Source organism: Meles meles, chromosome 2 (assembly GCF_922984935.1).
Source record: "Meles meles chromosome 2, mMelMel3.1 paternal haplotype, whole genome shotgun sequence".
NCBI lineage: Eukaryota > Metazoa > Chordata > Mammalia > Carnivora > Mustelidae > Meles > Meles meles.
The window spans coordinates 73,515,038-73,541,981 of record NC_060067.1 but is presented as its reverse complement, the minus strand read 5'-3'; the positions used below and the strand labels follow the sequence as shown (position 1 = coordinate 73,541,981).

General features: G+C 47.0%; 1 protein-coding gene across 2 annotated transcripts in view; it reads right to left on the bottom strand.

Moving 5' to 3' along the window:
- The window catches only part of SETD7 (SET domain containing 7, histone lysine methyltransferase), a 46,620-nt gene extending 41,426 nt beyond the window's left edge, over positions 1 to 5,194 (bottom strand). Inside the window, exon 1 of one of the 2 annotated variants that reach the window (XM_045995012.1) lies at positions 3,917 to 5,194. In XM_045995012.1, the coding sequence (XP_045850968.1) occupies positions 3,917 to 3,956 (40 nt within the window). In that variant the 5' untranslated portion in view covers positions 3,957 to 5,194. The remainder of the gene's footprint in view (positions 1 to 3,916) is intronic. The other variant, XM_045995004.1, reaches the window with a different exon arrangement.
- Positions 5,195 to 26,944: the final 21,750 nt, after the last annotated feature.

Here is a 26,944-nt window from a genome sequence, read left to right as displayed (position 1 = left end):
ACTGATTCTGTTTAGTGCAAAGAACAGGCCCCTCACGATGATGCATTTACACTGGGTGTTAAGAGCATACTTTGGTTTGGGAGAGTAATTCTTCGTGAGAGCTCAATTATTAATGTTGTGAGGGTCATAATTTTAGTGCGTGGTCCACGGGAAAGGGGTGCTACCAGTGCACTTGGCATGCATTTTCCCCCAGTACAGAGCACGAGCCAGCCTTGTTAGAGACAGGCAGGATAAGATATTAGGAGACGTATTTTGAGGAGCTGCGGGCAGTGGAATACTGGCTTGCTTGTTTTCATCCTGGCTCCCTACTTTCAGACATTCTGATACTTCCTTTTTTTGGAGTATTTTTCCTCAGCATCTCCTATATTGTTCCAAGCCTTTCCATTTTTTTTTTCCCCCTGCCTGCTTAACCACATATCTGGATTATTTAAAGGAATCTTCTAGGTGATCCCTTATCCTGCTCACCATTGCTGGTTCACCTTCCCAGAGCAGAACTCTGCTCCTATCATTCCCAGCTCTAAGAAGCCCCCGTGGCATCCCATGGCTTTTAGCACACAATTCACATTTTCAGCCTCTGATACACAGCCTCTTCCTCTATCTTATTGTCCACTTTTCTCCCAGGCTCTCTGTTCTGGCAGAACCAAATGTTTAGTCTCTGAATGTGCCTCCATAATGACAAGGTACCAACCTCTGTGTTCGCTCACTGAGGCCCCCTGTCAACTAGAATCTACTCCATACCACCTCTTCTGGGAAATCTTTCTCCATCTCCCTCCCCAAGCTGGAAGTAATTTTTACTTCCTCTCAACCACCATAATTCATCTGTTTGGATAGGATAGCTGTATTTAAAATTCTATTGGAGACCACAATGTATTCATCTTTGTTATCTACGGGTAGACAAATCTAGTGATAAACACTACTTCCTACTGAACTAATGAGCCTGGAAGAGTTTTTTAAAAGCCACAGCAGGATCTCAGGTGGCTTTCTTGGGCCCTCTGAGGCCCAGGGCTTGCTGCCTACCGAGCAGCAGTAAACAGCTACTCCCTCCACCGGCCACCTCCCCTCGGGATTCATCCACTCAGAGCCTAGAACTTCACCCAGGCTACGGTTCCACCCTGACAGAGAACCAACATTTCAACTCTGCTCCTGCGAAGACGAATTTCTTCCCCAGGATAAATTGCTAAGGAAGAAGAAAAAGAGGAATAACAATGTCTGTTGGAGAGGCTGTCAGCTAAATTCTCTTCCCCCAAATACATTTTTCTGAAAGTCACTGAACTCTGTCAGAACCAAGCTCTCCAGTGATAAAAACTGATACTGACATAGTACTCAACTATTGCTTCCAAACCCAGTTACTGAGTATTGCTTATATTTGACTGACTCACTAAAAACTAAAAACTAAAAAAAAAAAAAAAAGAAAAAGGAAAAATGTGGGGAGACAGTGTGGTATGGTGGAGTGAGGTTCTGGAGGTCTAAGCCTATCCCCTACCTCACTGAGTGTCCCTGGATTAGTTCTTAACTCTTCTGTACCTCAGTTCCCTCCCCTGTAAAATTAGGATACTGTTAGTGCCCACTTCATAAGACTGAGTGGATAACGTGCGTGTGAAACATTTAGCACAAAGTCCGAACACAGTAAGAACTGAACAATTACAGCAGTGATCATAATAGTGAAGACAACGGAACTGTGGAGACCAAGGCTCTGTTTATGGAGCCTCTTACCAGTCTCCCAAGGACGTGTTAGATGATAAGCAAAGACTGTTACAGATGGCACTAGAAAGGCCAGTAATGGCTGGAGAAAAGCCCACTGGTACAGTTCACTTTGTGTATACACACACACCCGCTAGGCAGAGTTTGACCCTTAAATGCTCCTAAGGACTCTAAAAGATTCTGTCCTACTCTCATTGTTTACTGTCAGGTACAACGAGTGACCATGTGTCCTGGATTGCTCCCAAACATTCAAGGCTTGAACTAGTTGTGCCAGCATGAGTATTACTAGTGACCCCCTCACCCTAAAGCATATTCTTGATTTGGGACAGTAATGCATACAGTTGGTCCCATATAACAGATTCTTCCTTGTTTATATAAAGGACTAACCAACAGACACATTTCTAAATCTGCTTGTTCACCTTCTGCAAGGAACCCAGGGACCATGAACAACCGGGCCTTATGTTTCTAAACAGCTTCAAAAAGGAATGTGGTTTTTAACCTGGGGAGCACTGCCTGTGATCAAGGGTTTGCATTAAATTTTTACAAATAAAAGTAAGTTTTGAAGAATGAGAACAAGCCCTAACAATTTGAAGAGAGCACAATTTTTGTTTATCTTTCATAATATGAAGGCACAAGAAGTCAATAATTTAAATTAAATGAAGGTTTCCAATGGACCCTCTCAATCACTGTCTCTGGGGCCAGAAGCCCCCAACATCGAACTTGATTATTAAATAGTTCTGTGAATTCACAACATTGTGAAATTAAAACAACAACAACTAACACTCTTTGAAGCTGGATAGAGAAATAAGTTTTAACAGTTACATCAGGATGGATATCTTTCAGAGAATTCAGAATTATTATTATACTTAATCTCACTGTAAGACCTCGAGATCACTGCAAAAGGAATCAATTATGTTTTATGAAAACATAAAAATTGATTTCTTCTCCCAGTATAGCAATAACTATATATCCTTACGCATTTGTACATTGTTGCTACTTTCTTTTTCATTACCTTTTGTGACAACTTGTTTATACAAATTAGATAGAAACCAGATTCAACCAAAATCTTAACGTTATTTACTTGGACGCTTGGTTTAAAATATTCTGGAATAATACCACACAACATTGCAAAACATCACGACGTGTTGTCTGGGCTGGAATCAAAAAAGTAAACATGCTAAAGAGTATTTTCCAGTACTCACTGTTACAAAATCATAACATCTCCTGATACAAACAACTAGATTGTATAACTTCCCCACCTCGCTTTTTAGAACTAGCAAAAAAAAAAAAAAAAAGAAAGAAAAAGAAAGAAAAAAGAAAGAGGTGGAGAAACTCAGCAAAACAAAGTGGCGAGAAAAGTCGGGGGAGGGGCGCTAGAAGAGAAGGGGCGGAGAAACACGACACTGAGGCGGTGATATCACCCACAGCCAACGGCATGGAATTCAGAAAGTTAAGTGTCACCCAGCAATTTCGGTCAGGGCTTGCGGCGCGCCTGCACAGCGTGGCGGCGGCGGCACCCGAGCTCGGAAGCAGGAAGGGGGAGGGGCGGCTTGCCTGAGTTCGCTCGGGGGCAACGGAGGGGAGGGCCTCCCGGTCGGCTTGCGTTCAAGCCCCGGGTCCGGAGCGTGGTGGTTGCCCTGCAATGATTTCATCTTTTCGGAAGAGCGGCCGCCGCGGCCGCGGCTGCCACGTGCCTGGGTCGGCCCCGTGCGCTGCGCCGGGGGACGAACCCGGCCGCGGCCGCGGTCACCGCAGGTCGCAGCGGCGAGCGGAAGGAAAGGGCTGGCAGCCGGAGAGGGACTCGGGTTGCCAAAGCCGGGCGGGAGGGAGCGCTCCGAGAGGCTGCGGGTCTCAGGGGGCTGTCCTCCCGCGCACCCCACCTTCCATCCCCGAAAGGGGGGAGGCCAGAGTGCGGGGCAGCTTCGCAACTCAGAGGGCGGATGCGGGCGCTGGCCCGGCAGGCTGGAGCGGCCGTACCCTGCCGGGGGCCCCGGCCCCGCGGAACCCCGTTCCCGGTCTGCGCTCCGCCGCGCAGTGCGCGCTCCCGGCGGCGTGGCCGTGGCCGCCCGGCCCGTGCCCGAGCTGGGCAGCGGGCCACCCGCGTAGGGGACAGTGGGGGCCGCGGGGCCCGGCGCCGCGCGGGTCGCAGCCCGCCACTCCTTCCGCGTTCCAAGCCCTCGGCGCCTCCTCCCCCAGCCCCAGAGAAACCCTGTACCTTCCACCGCCTCCTCCACCATCTCGTCGTCGCTATCCATGGCGGCTGGGGACCGTGCCCAGCTCGGGGCCGCGCGGCTGCCTCCCGTCCGTCCGGGTGCTCCCGGCGGCTGAGCGAGCGCTGGGGCTGAACCCTGCGAGTTTGGAGGAGGAGGAGGAAGAGGAGGGGCAGTCGGGGCTGGTTCGCACTGCCTCCCCCTACAGCCCTTTCAATTCCTCGGTCTTAAGCTGCTGCGGCAGCAGCCGTTCTCCCCACTCCCTCCGCCCGCTGGCCCCTCGCCGCCGAGGCTCCGGGGTGCCGCCGTGACCGCCGCCGCCGCTGCAACTTTCTCCTGTAATACCCCCTCTTTGTTATCGAGCAGATGATCCGCTGACATCACCCAGCGCCGGTGCGCTCCCTCCCTCGCTGATTGACAGTTCCCTGTCCCTTCCCAGAAGTAAGGCTCCTTAAAACGAAAGGCGCTCGGGGTCCGCGCTGACTCTGCGCCGCAGCCGGCCAGCCCCCCGGCCCAGCAGGTTTATCTTTTGCTTCTGCTCGGCTTGGTGCGCTCCGAGTGCGGCACGCGGTCGGGTGCACCGGGCTTCTCGCGGGTACTTGGGACCGCTGGGGCACCGCCCTCGGGGGGCTTAGAACTCCCGACCTCCAGCTGTACGGGGGCAACTTGGAAGTCCGCGGTGCAGAGCCCTCCAGCCCCGCCTCGGGACAGCCTCCAAAGAGCAGGGGAAGCCAAGGCAGCGTTTCTGACGCTCCAGCACCGCAACTTCCTCTCGCCCTCGCCCCCACTTCACCCCGTTTGCCACCCGGAGCTGCACGAGTGCGGCACGCAGGGGAGCGCAGGTGTCCCTGCGTCGCGGCATCACATCCGTGAGCAGGTTTCCTGGACTCCAGGGGGTGACATCCAGCCCCGATTCCGCCAAACTGGGGCTCCCACCCCAGCGCACCGAGTCCCCACCCTCCTCTGGACTGTTGGGCGGCTCGGGTGATTCAGAAATTCAGCAAATCCAAACGGCAGCGGGCTCGTTATCAGGCAGGAAACACGCCGCGCTGAAGGCCCGGCAGGTTCCCCCTCGCGGTTGCGGTAATGGAAAAGGAGCCACCGAGCGGAGCTAACGAGGAAGGACCCTCCGTCTGGCGCGCCTCCTTCTCGAGCCTTCCGCCTTGTACGTGTGATGCCCCAGCTGTCTCCTTGTTCCTCCAAGGGCCAACCACTCCATAGATTCGGGCTCTTCAAGTGGAGAAAGTCACGGGGCACCCAGTTCCCAGCCCAGCCACTTAGACTCGTTATGGCATTGCCTCTTACAGGTGGCGGTAAAGGGCGGCTGTAAATAGCTGGTTGAGCGGATGCAAATGTACACAATGTCCCGTGGAATTACAGGGTACTGCTCTGGGCATCTGCCAGGAACAGTCACGGGAGGAGGGGACAGGAGCGAGCAGAGAAAAGTTGCTCCATTTTGTTTCCTGAACAACAAATGAGACTTTCAGGATTTCAGCGTACTTCCAGCACCCGGGCAACCACGCCTTGTTTTTGGCTTTGTGCTTAAATGCTAGATATTTTTATCGAGTATTGTGAGTTTCTCCTTAAATTCATGTTCCCTTTGTGAATAAAAGAACAATGCTAGGGACACTCGTACCATACACTGCCAGGAATTTCAATCCCTTTTCACTGCTTCAGAAACAGAGGGAAGGGTCCTGGACCAGGAGTTAGGACACTTGGGTCCTGGTGCAGCTGACCTACAGGGGGGCCCTGGGAGGCCTCCCCCTGCCAGCCTGAATTCCTCCAGCAGGAGATAAGAGGCTTAGGCTACTCTGTATAAGGCTGCTCAGACTTAGGCTAGACGACTCTGAGATCCCCAGCTTACGGGAGAGCACTCAGAGGTCCCTTGGCTTAGGTTAGACCACTCTGAGTTCCTCCTGTGAGGCTATGCTGGTATAAGGAACCCTCCAGCTTAGTCTAGGCCACTCAGAGTTCTGCCAGCCTAGGCTTGTCCACTCTGAGCCCCGCCCCCCGCCACCGCTGAGGCTTGACCACCCAGCTCCTCCCCCGCCCCTGGCTGAGGCTAGATTACTCTGAGGTCCCCTGGCTTAGACTACACCCCTCTGAAGTCTTCTGGCTCAAGCTGCACCTCCTTCAAGTCCTCCAGTGGATACCTGGGCTTTAAACCCACACAGAGCTGTTCCTGCAGCGGAAGATGAAATAACCACTCCAGGTTTTGTTGTCATTTTCAAATACGAATCACAGAAAGAGGAGTTTATTTCTGATTTTTTAAAACAGAAGTCATCAGGTTACTGAGCTTGGTCATTCACTGGTTTTGAGTTATTTTTGTTCTTAATCCCCCCTATTAAGTATATAATTTCCTCCCTTACGTATTATATGGATGTGCAAAAACACACCAGATCCTCATTTTCTTCTCCAGTTTACCAGGGGGCAAAAAAAGATGCTGAAGGGTAAAGGAAGCAAAAATAATTGATTCCTTTACTCAAAGGGAGCTCAAGCAGGTGAAAGGTGTATTGGAAGAAATCGCCCCTCACCACACACAGGTGGAACCATAGACATGCAGGCAGGTATGTGGGGGCATGGGGAGAAATCATATCCCAAGTGTCCAGCCCCAACTTTAGATTCAGAGGAGGATGTCCGACTGTCCCCAGGTGCTGTGAGGTTCTCCACCCCCCACCCTGTCAAGTGTTCCACCCATACTTTGGAAGCACCTGGAGCCCTGCACCCAGCCCCCATCCCTGAAGCAGGCCTCCTCTGGACTGTAAGTGTGGGGGTGGGAAGCCCCTGGGCCTTCCTGCCAGAATGAGAAACAGGGAATGAAAATTCCCTGAGAACATTCCTTAGATTTGCACGCGAGGCAGCCAGCAGTGGCAGTGGGGACACAGCCAGAGGCCCCTTCCCATCCCATTCATCCCTGCTGGCTCTGGGCCCAGAGTTTAGGCAAAACAGTTTTAATGGTTCCCTTCACATACATTTACGTTTTGACAAATCATTCCATGCATGTTTCTGATCATCTTCTCGAGACTGCTTCTTATCTGTAACTCCAGAACCCAGCACAGTGCCTGGTACAGAGTGAAGGTGAAGCATTGTCCATGATGATTTTGCAGGGGGTCAAGTCTCACAGACTGGATTGTCTTCCTGTGCTTTGGCGAAGTGCTTTGTTTTAGCTCCAGTCCGAAGAGCGATTTTGAGTTGTTCTACTTTCCCACATCTACCGGCCCCCAATCTGCTTCCATCGCATTCTTTCCCACAGTGTCCTTCATTGAGAGCTCATTTCATAAACCCTCTTTGCACTTGGCTCCCCGCCATTCTCCTCTGTTGTACTCTGTCCCCACCAATGTGGTCACGGGCTAGAAAATCAATCAAGCTCTTAATCACCATGTGCAGCGGCGGCAGCACGGCCCAGCTCCTAACTCAGCAGATCCAGGAGCACCGCAGCAAGCGAACCCCACCAGGAGGAGGGGTCTGCACAGGACCCAGGACACCCAGGGCCGGGGTGGGATTGCTTCTACGCTCCCACCGAGACGTGACTTTTCTAAGCTGCTCAGTCTTGCTTCCTTGGCATCCCGGGACATACCCTTCTCTTCACACTCAGCTTGGGAAACGTAAGTCCCTCTTCCTCAGCAGTGAGCAGTCACAATACTGAGTTATCTTCATTTTACTGCCCATGTCCTTCCCCCAGAAAAGGCTGGTGCGTGCTTATAAGACTCCTAGAACTCTTGGGATCAATATATTTTTAGAGGCATCTTGTATTTTACAAGATTCACCTTCCTATATTTAGGGGCGAAAATTCTAGCAATTCATCACCATGCAATAAATGAATTGTGAAAAACCTAGTGGAGCTCATGGGAGGGAGATTCACTAGTGCTGGTCAGTGTCCCCGAGCTAGTGACTCCAGGATAACTGATCCCTCATCCAGCCATGCTGGTAGGTCTGGAGGTCCCCCCCCCGCCCCCCACCATGGTCTTCTGAGCCTTCACAATCTCAGGAGGACTGTCTCAGGTGTCTTGGGGGAACTGTGGCTGATACCCTGGCTCTGTTTTGATGATTTGTTTATACCGCCAACAGGGAGACAAGAGCAGGATGGGTGAGGAAACTCTTAAATAAGCATCACGTCCTAATTTGGCACTGCTCACCCCTTAACAAGATTGTTTCCCACCGAGCTCGCCAATTTGATTGAATTTTCACCCCATTTGTTTTGTATCCTTCAAGAGCAAACCATGCGACTGGGCAATTAAGCTCTCTGGACCTTAGTTTTTCCATCTGTAAGTGGGCTCTAAAAATTCCTTTCCTGGGGAAAGTTAAGTAGAGCGTGAAGAGCCCCAGGGACGTGCACAGAAAAGGGAAAGGGGAAGAAGCCAGGGCAACTCTAACAGACTGAATATTCAAGACTCGAGTCATCTCAACTTCACAGCGCTCAGATCTGGGGGGTGAGAGAGAGATCTTTATCTTAGTCTAGGAGGAGAGACTTGGGCCATTCAGGAGAATCAAGATGCTTGGATCCTGAATTACTGAGTCACTAATCAAGTGGCTGTGTTAGTGACAACTGCAGAAGCTGGAGGGAGGGGCAGGGAGAGGAGCAGCGAGGAGAAGGCGTGGGGGAGGAGATGTGCATGAAAGGCGAGCATTTACGGCCTGTGGTGCACAGCAAAGAGCAACAAGGAACATCAAGGGCACTGAATAAAGGTCCGGGGAGCAAAGGAAGAGATGGCGAAAATTCATCGTGCTGGAAATAGACATGACTGCAGTCATGAAGAGGACTCCCGAATTCAGGATGACCTGATTTGATTATGGCAACAGGAAGAGCAGGAGAGGGCAGAATAACCCGACCTAAGGAAGTGAACTGAATAACAGAGAAGACATCATAGTTGCTATGGCATTAAAATACCTCGCATCACATTAAGCTTCTTTTTTTCTCTTTTGCTTGATTCTTGTTCTTGCAACATGTTAATGTCATTGCAGTATATCCAGTAAACTAAATTTAGATCTTCTGGGGCATGGGGGAAGGGAAGAGGCAGCCCAGCTCTCCCTATGTGGGTCCACTCTGGGCAAGTATTCTTCCTCTGCAGCGTGCCTGGTTCTTGTGGTCCTTGCGTGGTGGGATATGAAAATCCGTGTCGGACTTGGGTCTGGTGAAGCTGCTGAGTGACATAATTTGAAAAGAAAGAAAGAAAGAAAAGCGGGAAACAATCTTCAAAGAGGCACCTGCTTTAGAAATTACTTCGGAAAAATCAATAGGATGCCGAAATTTGAAAAACACCACTAACGTCCAAACCAAATGCATTTTCCAAAGTATTATTTGCTTTTACTGCTTTATAAATTATTTTACCTTGTTATAATTCAGACTTTTAGGTCCTGCCATCATTCATATGCAAATGAGATCATGGGCGGGGATGGGTATGTTGTACATTCTATTGACATTATTGTATACTGAGTGAATAGAAGGGTATTTCCAGCTGACTTATTTGCCACAAATGACCCCACCTTCACTGAGGCCCTGATCTTGCCCTTCCTCAAATGGATTCACATTGACCAGACCTCAGAGACTGATGTACACACCCAAATTATGACCAACAGACCGGAATACCCACGTTGTCATGGCAAGCACAGTCTTCCTTTGTGGATAAATATACTTGAGAATACAAATTCCATCCAAATGTTTGCTTCGTTAGCCTAAAGTTAGAATAAATAAGATTAGTTGTGTGGTCCCCAAGAGAAATACTTCTGAAACAATTCCTGAAATTATGAGACTGCCCACCCACACCACTCACCCCTGCTTAGGTGGCCCTGCCAGCCTCTCCTGAGACTTTGGGCTTCTTTTCCACCTGCTTTAGTCTCTTCAAACCTGTTTCTCCTCATAGCCCCTCTACAGGCAACTAGGCAGATTTATGCTTTTAAAGTCATAATCACATTCTATTTCTACCTTCCCAATATCACAGTCAAGTTACTTTGATGGGGATTTGGGGTATCGCCAAATTCCTCAGTCACAAATTTAGTCACTGTCTCGGTTTAGTCCCTCTGAAGTCTAGTCAAATCCCTTGTGTGTGCCGATTTTGCCAGTCTCACTTTCTGAAGGCAATGTGGTCTTAGAGAAGGACCACATTTTGCTCCATGGGCCACCAACAGCAGCCCAACCTTCCTTAGGTTGCTGGACAGTCTGGGTAAAGAGATCAGACTTATTGAGATAGTTATTCTGGACTGTGATAGAGTCACCCATGTTTTCTTGAGCATCCAGCCAAAGGATACTTCTCCTCCTCTGTTGGGGAGGTTGCGAGGTTGACCTTTTGCTGTGATGACTTAGGCTGTGAAATGTCACCTTGAGGGTGCAGGTGCCATCCGCTAGAACAGAGATGCAGAACAAAGTGGGCTCCTCATTGTCCTCATTGTCCAAACGGGACTCCAACTCTGAACTCATTATCCAGAAATGAAAATATCCCACGGGCCCCTTAATGCAAGTCATGGACCAGGACAAGATGGTGACATGTTTGGGATCCCTGGCATTGAAATGACACTTTTGACCCATAAGCAGCCTATACCCAGAGGAACTTCATGCTAAACCATCCCTTTTCTGAATGTAATTTGCTGGAAGCCAGTCTTTTTGAATGAAGAGTGTCCTTTCAGGTCATTTAAGGTCCCACTGCTCCTCCTTGCTGGGTCTGTTGCTCAACTCCCACGAAAAGAGGCTATAGGACAACCTTTTGGAATATCTTTAAAGAGCCCAGGTCCAAAGCCCCTGTGCTCAAGATAGAGGAAGACGGACAAGGGCCCCGTGGCAGGCCTCGCTCTGTCTCCACAGAGAACAATCCTAGCTGATCGGCCTGGGTGTGGGGGTTCGTCTTCTGTAAACTCTGAGCATCTCTGTCCAACCTGGTGTCTGGTCCGTGCCTCAAGCCTGGGCTGAGCACGGACTCCCCATCAGAGCGGCAACCTTGCTATTGCTTGGCTCAGAAGGTGGGGCCCCTCCTCCACAGAGCCTGGGCTCTCTCTCTTTCTGGACCGGCTTCCCCGGGAGTCCCCCATTCAGTGTGGCCAAAGGTGGTGAATTGAAGCAGGCTATGTCCATTCATTCTCAGTTGTGTATATGATAAGAGAGAGGGGCAAGTCAGTTTTCTTTTCCCTTCCGCCGATCCTGTACAAGGTCTGGGTATTTTACAATTAACTTTCCTGTTTCAAAATGGTCCCTCCGAAAATGCTTATTGAAAGTTTTTTTAATTATACCATGGATTTATCTTATTTATAGGATCATTTTCATCCAAGGGCCATTTCTTTTATTACCATTCTCTCCTAGTATTTGGAGAGCTTTATCTTAAATAAAAAGTAATTTGGTATCTATGACCTCATTTTTATCTGACAGTAATCTCCAAGACCATGAGAGGTCAAAGACTTACCCAGGGTCCCATAACACAAACGTGGCCAGTTGGGGCTCAAACCAAGGTCCATGGGGCCTTCAACCACACCACACATGCCAGTGCAGAGAATGAGATCGTTGGAAGGGTGGGCATGGGAGGGCAGGAGAGAAGCGAAAAGGGAACAACATGTAGAGACAGTCTACTGTATCCCAGGAGCTTGAACCTGATGATTTCCTTTAATCCTGAAAATGATCTCACCAAGGATTATCTCCAAATAAAGAGGAGGAAACCTGAGGGTCAGAGTCTAAATAACGTGACTGAGGTCACATAACTAGTGGAAGCGGGCTTGGAACCATGACTGTCCTCACCATGAGGATGTACAGAAAGGAAAGGGAGGTAACGGGACAGTGGTGGAGAAACACTTCTAGAGGAACATAGAGTAGAGGAAGAGTTCTAGGAGAAGCTCCCATATGATTTCCTGGTGTCATCAAGCTGGAAGAATGGGGGGCACCTACATGTCTAACCTTGGCTGGCAGAGGGTTTTATCTCTGGACATACACTCTTACGGAGGGGTTTCTTATTTGAGATGACTCTCTCTCTCTTTCTTTCTTCTTCTTCTTCTTCTTCTTTTTTTTTTTTTTTTTGAAGATTTTATTTATTTGAGAGAGAGAGAGAGTGAGAGAGAGCACATGAGTGGGAGAAGGGGCAGAAAGAGAGAGAGAAGTAGACTCCCCACTGAGCAGGGAGCCCAATGCCGGTCTCCATCCCAGGACCCTGGGGATTATGACCTGAGCTAAAGGCAGATGCTTAACCCACTGAGCCACCCAGGCTCCCAGACCCTCAGTTTTTTAAGATGACCTACTCCTCCAGCCCAGTTTGTTCAGTTTTTCTGGCTACAGAGGCTGTAGTGGAGGGCAGAAACTGGGTCTGTTGTGCTGCTGCATCAGGCCGCGGGTGCTGGGCTCGGGGCTGGACGTGTGGGGGTGCGGGAGAGGAACACAAGGGATTGCCCGGAGGCGGCCTCTGCCACTGACCGACCCAAACAAGCTCAGTGGAGCGGGTGACTGGGGATGGCCATCTCGGGAGCAATTTGTGTCTGACGCATGATTTTTGAACCGTTGGCACAAGAAAGGACAGAAACATGCTTTTTGGAGAACTCCATTATGTTAAAAAAATCTGAACTTATGCTATAATTTTAGACCATCATTTACTATGTATTAAAATTCGGTATTTTTTTATACCTTCATTCAAGAAAGATTTGTGGACAGTATTTCTGAAATTAATAATAAAAAGTAAAAACCCTGTAATCTAAGAATTATGTCACATATGAGTAAGCAGTCCTATGGCTTTTGAAAATAGTAGATAATATATTTCCACAGCCCAGCGTCTGTAAATACATGAACCAAAATGTTAACAGTGGTTAAGTCAGAGTGATGTGATCTCAAGTGATTTATGTTTTTTTTTGTCATTTAAGAAAAATTTTTTCATAATAACTTTTATTAACTTACATAATTAAAAAAGGAGTTGGGTTTTTTTAAAATCCTACTAGCCAGAGGCAAGTTTCTTTAGTTTTTTAGGAAAATCCTACTAGCCAGAGGCAAGTTTCTTTAGTTTTTTAGGTTTTATTTTTCCTATGTGTAATATGGAAATTCTAATAATTTCCATTGGAGAAAGCGGTTGTGAGGATTAATCAATGTATTGCAGGTAAAAGCGCTTTAACAGGGTTCCAGGCACAGGGTAAATGTCCAGCAGCTAATGGCCACCACCATCCTGACTATCCTCGTATTAGTGACAGGTTCTGGTTCTACTCTTTCCTTCTCACAGAGTAGGAGTGTGGCCTTTTAAGTCAGATCACATAAGCCGTTGCCCTGGTGTTGCCCTTGCACTCAGGACCAGATCTAATCAGCTCACCCTGGCTGCAAGGCCTTATAGGATTCGATTTCTCACCACCTCTGCAACCAGTTCTCACATTACCCTCCCTCCTTCCCAGTTGCTGCCCTCCATTTATGCTGACCCTTTCGTTCATGGAATAAAATCAAGTTCCAGGGGCGCCTGGGTGGCTCAGTGGGTTAAGCCACTGCCTTCGGCTCAGGTCATGATCTCGGGGTCCTGGGATCGAGTCCCGCATCGGGCTCTCTGCTCCGCGGGGAGCCTGCTTCTCCCCCTCCCCTCTCTGCCTGCCTCTCTGCCTACTTCTGATCTGTCAAGTAAATAAATAAAATCTTTTAAAAAAAAATAAAATAAATAAAATAAAATCAAGTTCCAGACAACCTCAGGGCCTTTGCACTCCCTGTTCCCTTTGCCTTCAATTCTCTTCCCTATTATCTGTTTATAGCTGGGTTTGGTCTCAGTGTAAAAGTTGCTTCTCAGAGAGGCCTTCCCTGACTATCCACCCAAAAGTAGCTCTCCAAGCACACTTCTCCTGCTCAATACTTCTCCCGGCTTAATTTCCACTGAAGCATTTGTTGCTACTTTACATGTTCTTGTTTATTTGTTGTATTCTGTTACCTAGTGTCAGTTTCCCCATAAACCTTGTTTGTTTTGTCAGAGGTTTCGCTGGAACAGCTAGAGCATGTCTAGCATATCATAGGTGCTCAATATATGGCTGTCGGCTGCTGTAATTAATGAAGTAGATGATCATTGTCACCCGAATGAACAATTTAATCACCACCTCCCACTGCCTTCCCCTTAAAAGTCGCATTTTCCTAAGGAGGAAGAAGGCAATCAAATCACTTTATTTCTACACCTCTCTCCTAGTTAGAAAAAGGATGATAGAATCAAAATGGTCTGTTTCTCAGGCTCCCCCACATGTGGCCAGATTCAAAGCTTTCTCTCCCAGATTGAGACTTAAAAAAAAAAAAAAAAAGAGGCTGTCCAGATTCGAAAAGAAAATGCTGGTATGCTTTAACTCTGATACATGCGACTGGACCGGCAGTCCCCACTCTACAAAGAGGTCGTGTTCCCAACATTTCTTTGTGTTGTTGTTTGTTTCCAACACAGAATGCGTTTTTTCACTGGAAACAATGTTCCCAGACTAGCCCACAAAAGCCTATTTAACCCACAATGCTCAGTAGAAAAAAGCATGTTGAAATTCTAGGAAACAAAATGAGGAAAATGAATGCGAAGTACCATTTAAATGTTTATCTTGAATTCGAGGGCTTGAGGAAAAGCAGCTTCCCACAAAGGAGGATGAGGGAGGGCCAGGGCTGTGGAAGTTTAGGAGAGCAGAGCAGACACCCAGCTGCCACGGCCCCACAGGGCTGAGGGGCTGAGGTTGTGCACTGCACAAAGAACTGCGACTGTCCGGACTGCTCTGGCATAGGCTGATCTGAGCCTGTTGGAAGGAACATTCCTGCAGATCTGGATGCAACAGAGGGCACGGGGAGGTGGGGGTGGGGGGGTGTGTGGAGAGCGACGTCAGTGCTTACACCCGTCGAATTTGAGCGGCTAGACTCAACATGTGAGGATTCTTCCATAAAACCAAGATCAGAGTATGCAGTAATCAGTGACTCAGGAGCTTTCTCGGGGAATTTCTGCTTGAGTTATCTAAGTATAAACATGATAATACAACTTAAAAAATCGTAGGTTCAGTTTTGGTTTCATCTTTGAAAATCACTGAAATTCCCACAAGGTAACTTCAGGCATTTTCCCCCTTGTAGCTGATCTTTCCGCCACTATCTGGAGGCCAAAGCTTTTAACACCTAAAATTGAGGCCTCGCAAAGAGGGGGCGGGGAAGTCTCCTTATAAGGAGGTTCTAAAATTCCTCATGTTGTTTGGAGTAAGAAAGTATGCTGGTTGGGAAAGACCGATTAACCTGAAACAATGCCAATCAACCCTAATTCTGGAAGCTTATAGAGAGGATCTCCAGGTAGAATTGATAAAGAAAGAGGCAAAGAAACTTAACACATGGTTGGTCAGTTATTATTTCTTGAAAGAGGACCTCACCGTTGCTGTGCTGTATATCTTTGTAAATGAATTCTTCAAAGTCATTTAAAAGCAATAGTGGTAAACAGTTATACTTGTAGCACTGATAAATCTAAATTTAGAGAGCAAATACAAAAGAAGGTAATATTTCCAAATACATGTCCTGGGTGGAATTTTAAGTGCTTTAGGCAGGAGAAGAATGTGCTCTGGAAAACTGTGTTAGGTGATTCCAAAAAGGGCTCTTGTGATGATGAAGCCAGGGATGTTGAAGGTATTTCTGAAGAGTTTGAGACAACTGTCTCATGCAATATGAGATTGAAAATAGCAACATTTTTTACATAATGTGTAATTTAACTATATGTGCAACCAAATTAGTATCTTTTCTCAAGATTTTATTTATTCATTTGAGAGAGAGAGAGAGAGCGAGCATAAGTGGGGGGAGGGGATGGAGACAAAGGGGGAGGGAGAAGCAGGCTCCCCACCACGCATGGGACTCGATCCCAGGACCCCGAGATCATGACCTGAGCCGAAGGCAGATGCTTAACTGACTGAGCCACCCAGGCATCCCCCAAATTAATATCTTAAGTATTATAGACATTTGAGTCTCATCTACAGCTGTAATAGTTTATATATCCAACTGGGCAAATTCAGGGGGGAAGAAATCTCATTGGAAAAATAAGGATCACGTTATATATGTGGAACATTTCACACCCACGTTTGCTTCTAACAGAGGCAGGACATACTGGACTAAGAGCGAGGAGGTTTCACTACTCAGGCACTGGCTTAAGACTTGGTGCAGCCACGTCCTCTGGGCAAGACCCTTCTTGCTCCCAAGTGCTCAGTTTCATCAACTGTAAAATGGAGCCCGTTGTACTTCTTACATCCCTGTTTTTATCTTTATAAAATATGCAGACTCAATTATTGATTAATTTATACTAAGAGCTAGAAGCAGGGTCTGGACAATCTCAGATGACTTAATTTAAAACCATTTTACATGTATGTAGTATTGTGTTTTGGTATTTACCTTTCTGATCCAATCTGCAGTTTTACTTTAAGCAAAATTGGGAGAGGAGGCCATAAATACTGGCCTCGGTGGGTTTCTAGGAATAGCTGAGTTTTCTCATCTAGGTGTGGTTCTTCCTCTGTTGTGTCAACAACAACCTAACAGGGGGGGCTTTGGGGTCAGATGGTCCTAGATCAGCTCCAAGTCCCGCCCCTTTTGAGCGGTCTGATCTTTAGGAAATGTCTTAATCTTCCTAGCCAGGCCTGCGCTTTTCTAAAATGGGGATGACAGTGAAATGAAAGCGTGGATGAAAAACCCAGTTCACTGGGTGTGGATGGGATTAAATGAGATCACACATTCGAAACCCTGGGACCAATGGTGGCTATTGTTGTCATTATTTTAAAATCCAGGCTGGTAATTGTATCCGTGTCTTAGCATTGCCACAGAGCACGACGAATCCAGTAACTTAAAACAACAGAAATGTATTGTCTCACAGGCCTAGATGCTGGAAGTCCCAAACCAATGTGTGAGCAGGGCCTGTATTCCCTCTACAACACTGGAAGTCCTTCCTCGCCTCCTCCGAGTCGGGGGCGGGCGGGGGGGGGGGGGGGGGGTGTCCGCCATCTTTGATGTTCCTTCATTATGCCCTTCTCATGTCATCTTCTCCACGTGTGTCTGTCTCGGTGTCCAAAGTTCCCCTTTTTATAAAAACCCAGTCGCATTGGATTAGGCCCCACACGAGTGACCTCATTTTAACTTGATTACCTCCACAGAGATCCTATTTCCAAATGAGGACACGTTCTGAGGTACTGAAATTCGGACTTCAACATATCCTTTTTTTTCGTAGGGGACACATTGCAACTCCTAAGAGTGATAGTTCTGTCTTTCAAACATTCTCCAAAATAACTGACGTCTTACATTTTGCTCTCGAAAATCTCTTCCCTGCAAGATGTTATCATCACAGAGACTTTGCTCAGCAAGAACGTTGAGATGTAAAAACAGAAACTCTTAAGTTGGTTCTGTTTGTCAATACACTTGAAAGCAAGGAATCTGCTGTTTAAAGAGGAAGGCATTCTTTCCAGCAGGCCTCTGTCCAGAGCATGTGACAAATTGTCACTACCAGGCCGCCCTTAGTATGCTGAGAGCTATCTTAGGTATCACCTAGTTCCGTGGTCTCCCAATCTGGCTGTAGGTAAGGATGACCCAGGGGACTTTGGGAGGTTTTATTTATTTATTTGCGAGAGAGAGTGAACAAGTGAGCAAGCAAGAGAGAGAGAGAGAGCATAAGCAAGGGGAAGGAGCAGAGGGAGAGGGAGAAGCAGACTCCACACTGAGCAGGGAGCCCAATGAGGTGCTCCATCCCAGGACCCTGGAATCATGACCTGAGCTGAAGGCAGATGCTTAACCAACTGAGCCACCCAGGCGCCCTACCCCGGGAAATTTTAAAACACATTGGTTCGTAGGCATCATCTGCGAGACCTTCAATCAGAGTTGCAGAGTAGAGCTGAACTTTTGAAAGGCTCGCTAGGTGATTTGGTTACATTCAATGTGGCTCTGGGATCTGGAACTCACTGGCAGCTGAGGAGCTGAGGCCCAGGGAGGCTGACTAAGTACCAAGTTTGGTCAGGTGTTCAGTAGTTGACTGACACCCCGGTGAGGCTGCTTCTGCCTTCTTCTCGAATGGTGCCAGGGCTTTAAAACTGGTGGTATTTGCAAGGAGAGCACAGCGATCCTCTCACTGCCCAGTGGTTTTGGAGAGCCTTTCAAGGTATAAAATAGCTTTGCAATGAGCTGTACAGGTTTGTTATGTTTCCTTCCAAGGGTTCTGCCTTTTTTGTTCTTTGCTCTGACATAACTTACCACTTCACTGAATCATGCTTCCATGTTTTAAAATATAAACTTGTTTTTTCCCATTTCTTTTTTCAAAAGAACTCAAAGGATAGTAATAAAGAGCCATCAGCTCCCTTCCATCAGAAACCACCCATGAAAGGCAGAGAGATTAAAGGAAGGAGGGGCAGTGCAGAGAGAAAAGTGGCAGGAAATCAGCGTCCCACAGAGGTGAGAGTTTGGTATGCGGGAGAGGAGGAAGAGGCTGCCATGGGACACTCTCCAGCTCCCTACAGGAAGACACTGTCTGGTACCTTCTCAGAGGTATGCTTTACTGTGTAAGAATGGACGAGTTAAGAACATGGGTGTTGAAGTCAAACAGACCTGGGTTCAGATTCAAGCTCTGTCACCAGCGGGCCACTTACTAAGGTCTCCAAGCCCCGGCTTTCTCACCTGTCATGTAGGGGTACTACTACCTCACAGGGTGTGGGGAGATGTGGAGTTCCAGATCCCTGGGAGACCGCTTACGAATGGGCGCACTATTATCATGGAAGAATTATGTTTTGAGGACTTGTGGAGGACCTTTTCCTGTCTCTTGCTTGCGGCCTTCTGTGTGGTATCTTTCTGCAGGAGGACAGTGGACCGGCCTCCCACTTTAGCAGAGGAAGTGGTAGGAGTTGAATGTGGCCTTGCTTTGCTAGCAGAGAAGGAGGCGCTGTTTCTGGCCATCCATCCCCCTTTCTGGCCTGCCGTTGATGGGTCTGGAATAGAAACCCTTTTCTTTGCTCAAACGAGATCAATGCAGGTGAAGCAAGTTGTGTTTGGTAGGGGAGATAAGGTGGGAGGCCTGGGGCAGAAAAGGGTAGCTGGCTGTGAAGAGGTCTTGGTGTCAGGCCAGAGAGGGTAAACTCCAGACCTGGGTTTTGGGGCAGGCATGCGGCTCAGGGGACCACCTCTGCAAGCAAGCAGGGCAAGTAGGAGCAGAGGGAGGGGACACGACAAAGGCTGGACGACCTTGTACATCTCAGAATTCCGTCCAGGCCCACCCTGCTGGGTGGACTCAGTTGTAAACTTTGAATTCCTCCCCTGATTGTGACTGGCCCACCTGGGCAGGCTGCTCCTCTCCAAGCCCCTAAGAAGGACGGAAACTGAGTTCCTTCATAAATTGATTAGACAAGGAAGCAGGAGATCAAGAATGGCTCTAAAACTCTTGATTGTATTCCTTACACATTAAGAGGGGGCAAGGGCACATTCTCTCTCCTCCAGAGCTTTGAGAGGGGCAGTCTGTATCACTGGCAAGGACTCAGGCAGGCCTGTGGCAGCCAAACAACATCATCCCTATTTTCAAAAGCTTTATCTTCTGCTGTCCGTGATTGTGGGTGAGTTCGTTGCGGTTGTATCAACCCGGGGGGGTGGGGGGGGGTGGGGGTGGCATTGCGCCATTGGGTGTGCGTGTGCTTTTCATTTCTCAAAGACAACGTCCGGATACTGTTCATATCCCAAATCCCTTCTTCCATTCCGAAGTTTGCCAAGTCCTTTGATACAGTAATTAGCATCCAATCGCTTGACCTACTGACAATGATGTTTCTAGACAAAGCACAGATCCAGGTCATTTCTTCTCCCCAGGCTTCCCTCTACTATGTCAAAGAAGGTTGTCTGAGCCACAGCTAGGGCCACTCATCATGATAAAATCCTGCATCTCAAGAAGCACCAGCTCAGGGCAGTCCACAGTGGGGATAATGCAGGCAAGCCATTGTTAGCGGCAAGAGGCAGGCGAAAGGAGGGTAAAATGTGTATCGGGTGCTTTGGCAAAGGGGAAGAACGAATCCATTCACTCTTTTATCTTTCCTTCAACAAACGTGTATCAAGCCCTTAGAATGTGCAAAGGAATAGCAAAGCTAGGGCAGAATTCTTTTTTTTTTTGGTCTTTTAAAGATTTTATTTATTTATTTGGCAGAGAGAGAAAGAGAGGGATCACAAGTAGGCAGAGAGACAGGCAGAGGGAGAGGGTGAAGCAGGCTCCCTGCTAAGCAGAGTCCGATGGGGAGCTCAATGCCAGGACCCTGAGTTCATGACCTGAGCTGAAGGCAGAGGCTTAACCACTGAGTCACCCAGGCATCCCTTTTTATTTTTATTTTTAAGGATTAAAAAAATTATTTTTATTAACATATAATGTATTATTTGCCCCAGGAGTACAGGTCTGTGAATCATCAGGCTTACACACTTCACAGCACTCACCATAGCACACACCCTCCCCAGCGTCCATCACCCAGCCACCCTCTCCCTACCTCCCCACCCCCAGCAAACCTCAGTTTGTTTTGTGAGATTAAGAGTGTCTTACAGTTTGTCTCTCTCCTGATCCCATCTTGTTTCATTTTCCCTCCCTTCCCCCCATGACCCCCTATCCTGTCTCTCAAACTCCTCATATCAGAGAGATCATAGGATAATTCTTTCTCTGAATGACTTCTTTTGCTCAGCATAATATAGGGCACAGTTCTTAAGGAGCTCCCAGTGGAAGGAAAGGTGAGCAGACTACAGACCTCTTGGAAGGGCCTATGCAGGAAGTAGGGCGTGCTGTGTGTGAGAGAGATGGTCCAGGAGGGGACAGGGAATGCAACCCAGGCCCTTTGATTTTAAAAGTCCCTCCTCCTTTCTCCATTGCACCTTTCATTTGTTGGGCGTGCACCACTCTATTAGGTTTGAAACTGATCACGGTGGCCATGGGATAAGGGAGAATCATGAGAAGCACCTCCCACCTCTCTCCATCACACTGGAAGTCAGAGGGACAAGCCAAGGCCTGAAGTGGCCCCATCAGGCTTGACATTGGGGTGGGTTCTGGGTTGGTAGCTCAGGTTATCCCTGTGGATGCGCGGGGCTGGGGGGGAGCCATTAGGGTACTGTCCCTTCCCCAGTATCTCCCTGAGTTGGAGAGAGTCTGGTAGAGACGGGGCTGTGGGACCTTAGGGCCAGCTCTGCCCGTGGCTCTCCTAAAACTTCTTTTCTAGATCATATAATGAAGCCACTTACCATTTTGTGATGAAAGAAGGAGGGGTTATTATCTCTCCTACTTCATGCACAGGAACACTAAATTAAAACCTTACGTAATGTTTCCAAGGTCAGATGGCGACTAGGGAACAAGGAGAGGGAAAGGATTCCAGTTTCTGGTCCTTCCTGTTTCGTTGCCTCAGGCTTAGATCTCACTGTTCCTTTGAATCCCAAGTTTAGTTAGGATGAGGGGCTGTAGCGGTGAATTGTTTCCACTTTAACCTTACTCATTAAAAAAAGAAAAAGCAGGGCAACTCTTGCTTTCTTATTTTTCTACTGCAAAACCCGCGTTATGACTTGAGGGAGCGAATGATGGTCGCTTCCCCACTCAGCACGGAGGCAATACCCTTGTTCTTTTGGCTGTTGGTATTCTGTACCAGCTGTGTCTTACGGAGCCTGGAGAGTTCCAACAAGGATGGGCCGGAACTCCAGCTGCTGGTGAGCAAGTGTTCACTATTTATAGCGAGAGGGGGCCTGCAAAGCAATGGAATTTTTTCCTTCTGAGTCGTTTTGATGCAACCAACAGGAAGTGGGCTGTGATAGTTGCTAAATTCTCTGACACGAATGAAGTCACTTGCAGTACTTTTCAAACTTGGTTGCGCATCAGAAACCGCTGGAGGGGTTGTTAGAACATGGTAGCTGGGCCTAGCCCCCGGAGTTTCTGCTTTAACAGGTGCATTGTTGACAAGTTTCAGGTGATGCTGATACAGCCAGTGGGGGGCCCTTGCTCTGTTATAAGAGTGTGAGGGGACAGGGAAGGGCCATCCCTCATGGCCATGGATTGAACTAAAGCAATGAACTATCAGGCACCGAAAGTCTCTCGTTGGTGATCTTACTGTCCTTGTCAGATCAATTTCTGGAGCATAAGCATTATTTCCTAAGTAAAGAAAACTGCATTAAATGGAAAGGAAAGTGCTTATAAGAAATATGGATGCATAGTGTTTAATAAAAGTTATTTTTCATCTCTTTTTTCTAGTGAAAAGATGCAATGTACTTGGTGATATCACCTTGTAATGTTTGGAGTAAAGGCTGGCAGACTGGACCTCCATCTTCAAGTTCAAGCAGAGCCAGACCTGGACCCTGTTGGTTGATGAGGCCATCCATCCTTGCTCAAGGGCCGGGAAAAGCAAGCAGGCAGGCACGGGAAGAAGGTGGCTTGTCCACCCAGCAGATCGAGTCTTTGGCTTTGGCCTTTGATTTCTTCCATGAGATTGGACTGTTAAGGTTTTCTGCTTCTTTTGAAATCGTTTTTATATTTTATGTTTTCCTCAAAATTATCCATTTCAGGGTCATCCGGGTGGCTCAGTGGGTTAAAGCCTCTGCCTTCAGCTCAGGTCATGATCCCAGGGTGCTGGGATGGAGCCCCACATCGGGCTCTCTGCTCACCAGGGAGCCTGCTTCCTCCTCTCTCTCTCTCTCTGCCTGCCTCTCTCCCACTTGTGATCTCTGTCTGTCAAATAAATAAATAAAATCTTTTAAAAAATTATCAAAAAATAAATTTAAAAAATATATGAAAAAAATTATTCATTTCACTCAGATCTTCAAAATATTAGCATATATTTGTACAAATGATTCTTTTGTAAGAATGACAGTTTTCTCTATACAAATATTGAATCATTATGTTGTACACCTAAATCCAATACAATGTCAATTACATCTCAAATGGATAAATGCAAGTTTTTTTAATTTAATTTTTATTTTAAAATTTTTTTATAAACATATAATGTATTATTAGCCTCAGGGGTACAGGTCTGTGAATCACCAGGTTTACACACTTCACAGCACTCACCATATCACATACCCTCCCCAATGTCCATAACCCACCCACCCTCTCCTGAGTCCCCTCCCCCCAGCAACCCTCAGTTTGTTTTGTGAGATTAAGAGTCTCTTATGGTTTGTCTCCCTCCGAATCCCATCTTGTTTCATTTATTCTTTTCCTACCCCGCAAAACCCCCATGTTGCATCTCCACTTCCTCATATCAGGGAGATCATATGATAGTTGTCTTTCTCCAATTGACTTATTTCACTAAGCACAATACCCTCTAGTTCCATTCACATCGTCTCAGATAGCAAGATTTCATTTCTTTTGATGGCTGCATTGTATTCCATTGTATATATATACCACATCTTCTTTATCCATTCATCTGTTGATGGACATCTGGGTTCTTTCCATAGTTTGGCTATTGTGGACATTGCTGGTACAAACATTTGGGTGCATGTGCCCCTTTGGATCACTACAAATACACAGTAGTGCAATTGCTGGGTCATAGGGTAGCTCTATTTTCAACTTTTTGAGGAACCTCCATGCTGTTTTCCAGAGTGATTGCACCAGCTTGCATTCCCACCAACAGTGTAGGAGGGTTCCCCTTTCTCTGTATCCTTGCTAGTAAATGCAAGTTTTTAAAAAAGAATTTTATTTTTTTAACTTCTTTTTTTAAGCTCATTGCTTTTTTTTAAAAAAAGATTTTATTTATTTATTTGACAGAGCAAGAGAGCACAAGCAGGCAGAGCAGCAGAGTGAGAAGGAGAAGTAGGCTCCCACTGAGCCCGATGTAGGGCTCAATCCCAGGACTCCGGGATCATGACCTGAGCCAAAGGCAGCCACCCAACCAACTGAGCCACCCAAGCACCCCAAGAATTTTAGTTTCTTATATACATGTGCTAATTCACTTTCAATTCCTAAGTTTATTTGTATTTTCTTTTCTTCTTCTTCTTCTTTTTTTTTTTTAAGATTTTATTTATTTATTTGAGAGAAAGAAAGTATGAGTCAGGGGAGAGGCCAAAGGAGAGGGACAAGCAGACTCCCTGCTGAGCAGGGAGCCTGACATGGAGCTCGATCCTAGGACCCTGGGATCATGACCTGACCCGGAAGGCAGAGGTTAACAGACTGAGCCACCCAGGCATCCCTGAAAATGATTCTTTATCTTATTTTATCTTGTTGAATAATCACTTCCTTCACATTCATTCTTCTTAAACTAAAAAGTTTTTAAGATTGTAACTTTTCCTCTGAACAAATCTCAAAGATTTTAAGTAGTATTTTCAGTAGATTCCCCTAATCACTATTTGCTAAATTATATGGCTTTTCCTTCTTATTTATGGAAGTCAAAGCATTGAACAAAATTAATCAGTCATCTTTGGGTCTCCTTGCTCTCTTGGTTTACTGTCTTTTCTTTAGTCTCTTGTATTTAATAGGATCTCTGTGACTGGTGTGCTAAACAAGGTTAAAAAGCACTCCAATGCAATTTAAGAGGAAATGGAATTTGGAATATGAAGACTCGAGTCCTGACTCTGGAACTTCTTAATGGTAACCAAATAAACCATGCACTTGGAGCCTCACTTTTGTCTACAAATGTAGGATTGAATTACGTGATCTCTAATGTCCTTGTCAATGTATGACTCTAAGACATGTGGACAGTTTCAGTAAAAGTGGTTGAATGATTTCTGGGCTGACTTGCTAGTTGAAGCAGACACGAGAAAAGCTGAGTTCAACCCTCGCCATCTTTTCTTGCGTGACACTTTGAGAGGAGAGAAAATCACATGGCTCTGGAGGCTCATTTCCTTTTTTTTTTTTGTAGTGAGAAGCCAGTTCAGTTGGTGGGAGTTAGCTCCAGGAGGATGAGGATCATGCCGGAGGCTGAGCCCTGGAGCCTCTCCTTTCTAACAAGGCTATCACAGTTCAGGAAATGCCATTGCTACAGAATTTTCTAGATGGTCCTGTGCTTCTTTCCCCAAATGTGTGTGAAGCCCTAAAGGCATGGATTCTTTCTCTTCAGTTCTTTCCAGGGTTGTGTCTGTCCTCCTATGGCGAGTCCTACACACCTCTCTGGGGAATCACAGGACCTCAGAGTCTCATCCACACTCATTACTTCCATGCCTGTAAGCTTTTCCCCAATAAATCCCGTTTTTCATTTACCCCACGTGTGCTGTTAATATGTGTTCCCATTACAACACACCCTATTTGATGACTGTACTGCTGAATGGTTTAAATACTTGGTCTCATCCAATCCCCACAGCAAGCTTGATAGTTAGGCATATTATCCCCATATTACCAATGGAGAAAACCTGGTGCTCAGAGAAGTGAAACCATTTGTCTAAGGTCACATGGTTGGAAGAGGCAGGGCAAGAGTTTGAATCCACATTGTTGGGTTTTAGGGCCTGTGTTTTGAACTTGAAGAGGGCTCTGTTCACATCCTAGATGTCATAGCTGTTTTCCTGCAGGTGGTGCTAAAGGGTCTTATTCAAACAAAATTGGTATAGTACAACAATTTTTTTTTTTAAAGATTTTATTTATTTATTTGACAGACGGAGATCACAAGTAGGCAGAGAGGCAGGCAGAGAGAGAGAGGAGGAAGCAGACTCCCCAGCAGGCAGAGAGCCCGATGCGGGGCTCGATCCCAGGACCCTGGAATCATGACCTGAGCCGAAGGCAGAGGCTTTAACCCACTGAGCCACCCAGGCGCCCCAGTACAACAATTTTTTAATAGAGAAAAGTATTTGTCCCAAAGCACAGCATGGATGATGGCATCTCTGATGTAATATGACTGTATCATAGGAGGCAATTAGTACGTGGAGATGAAAACATATATATTTTCTCAAATGACATGTTTAATTCAAGATATATTCAGCACTCAGGAGAAGGCAAAGCCAGGTGTGGGGGGGGGCGTGGCTAGCAGTATGGGGCCTGCGAGTCCAATACATTGACCTCAGAGGTCCTACGGCCATCACCTTCAAGCTAACTCAGCTTCTCATTCTTTCCTCGCTGCGCTCTGTTGGCCCTTATTTCTCGAATCTTCTAGGACAGTTACTGGGGACTAGTGTGTCTGTTCCATAGCATTGCTGCTCGAAGGATGATCGATATGGAAGGTTCCGACTAGGAACATCTGTTTTATAAAGGCAGATGGGGAAAAAATCTTCGTTGTAAAGAAATGAACTTTATTACCTTTCATGAGCTAAAAACGACCCTTTGGATCTACGGTGCTTTGGGCCCACATAGACTGTAGAGATCCCCTACCTTCTGAATGGCATTTAGTTACAAAGTATTCTTTAATGCTTTTCCATAAGGCTCCAATGTCCTACTTCCACAAGCTATTTTCAGTTTTTGTGAGCAAAATACTCTTCTGAGATCTGCCAGCATCCACATTAACTCATTCCCGGCTTTTCTCCCCGTGGCTCGGCAAATGACAGATTCTCTGGGGTCCGAGAAGGGCCCAGCCTTCTAGATTCCGCCTTGACTCAACGTTCATGTGGTTTAAACAGATTGTCACTTCCCGGCAGCCCGCAGTGCTGAACGGCCCTCAAAGTCCCCCCGAAGAGCTCGTGGTAGTAAATATCTGTATATGCTTTCCACACTGGCTATGTACACGGGGTGTATCCACGCGCAGCTGATGGGCCTAAACTGTGAGGTGAAGGTTCACATGGGGCTTGTCGAGGAAAGCACAAGACTTTGCTTCACACTCTAAATCCACGCATGTAAATGCAGACGTGTGGGGAGCCCTGCAGAGACAGGCACATATCCATACGGAAATAGGTAACGTTACCCAGAGAGAGCTCACGGATGCATGGGGTCTTCCGGTAAGAGGCATATAAAATGCCTCCATAGACTCCTGATTAAGGCGGGGGTGGTACCTGGGTGGCTTCATTGTTAAACATCTGCCTTTAGCTCAGGTCATGATCCCAGAGCCCCACATCGGGTTCTCTGCTCAGCAGGGGAGTCTGCTTCTCCCTCTGCTGTTCACCCCACCCTCATGCTCTCTCTCACTCATTCTCTGAAATAAATAAATAAAATCTTAAAAAAAATAAAAATAAGAGGATCCCAGGACTTAGGAAGAAAGTAAAATTGGCGGATGTTCGAGAAGATAACTGCCTTAATGAAAACAGGTTCACA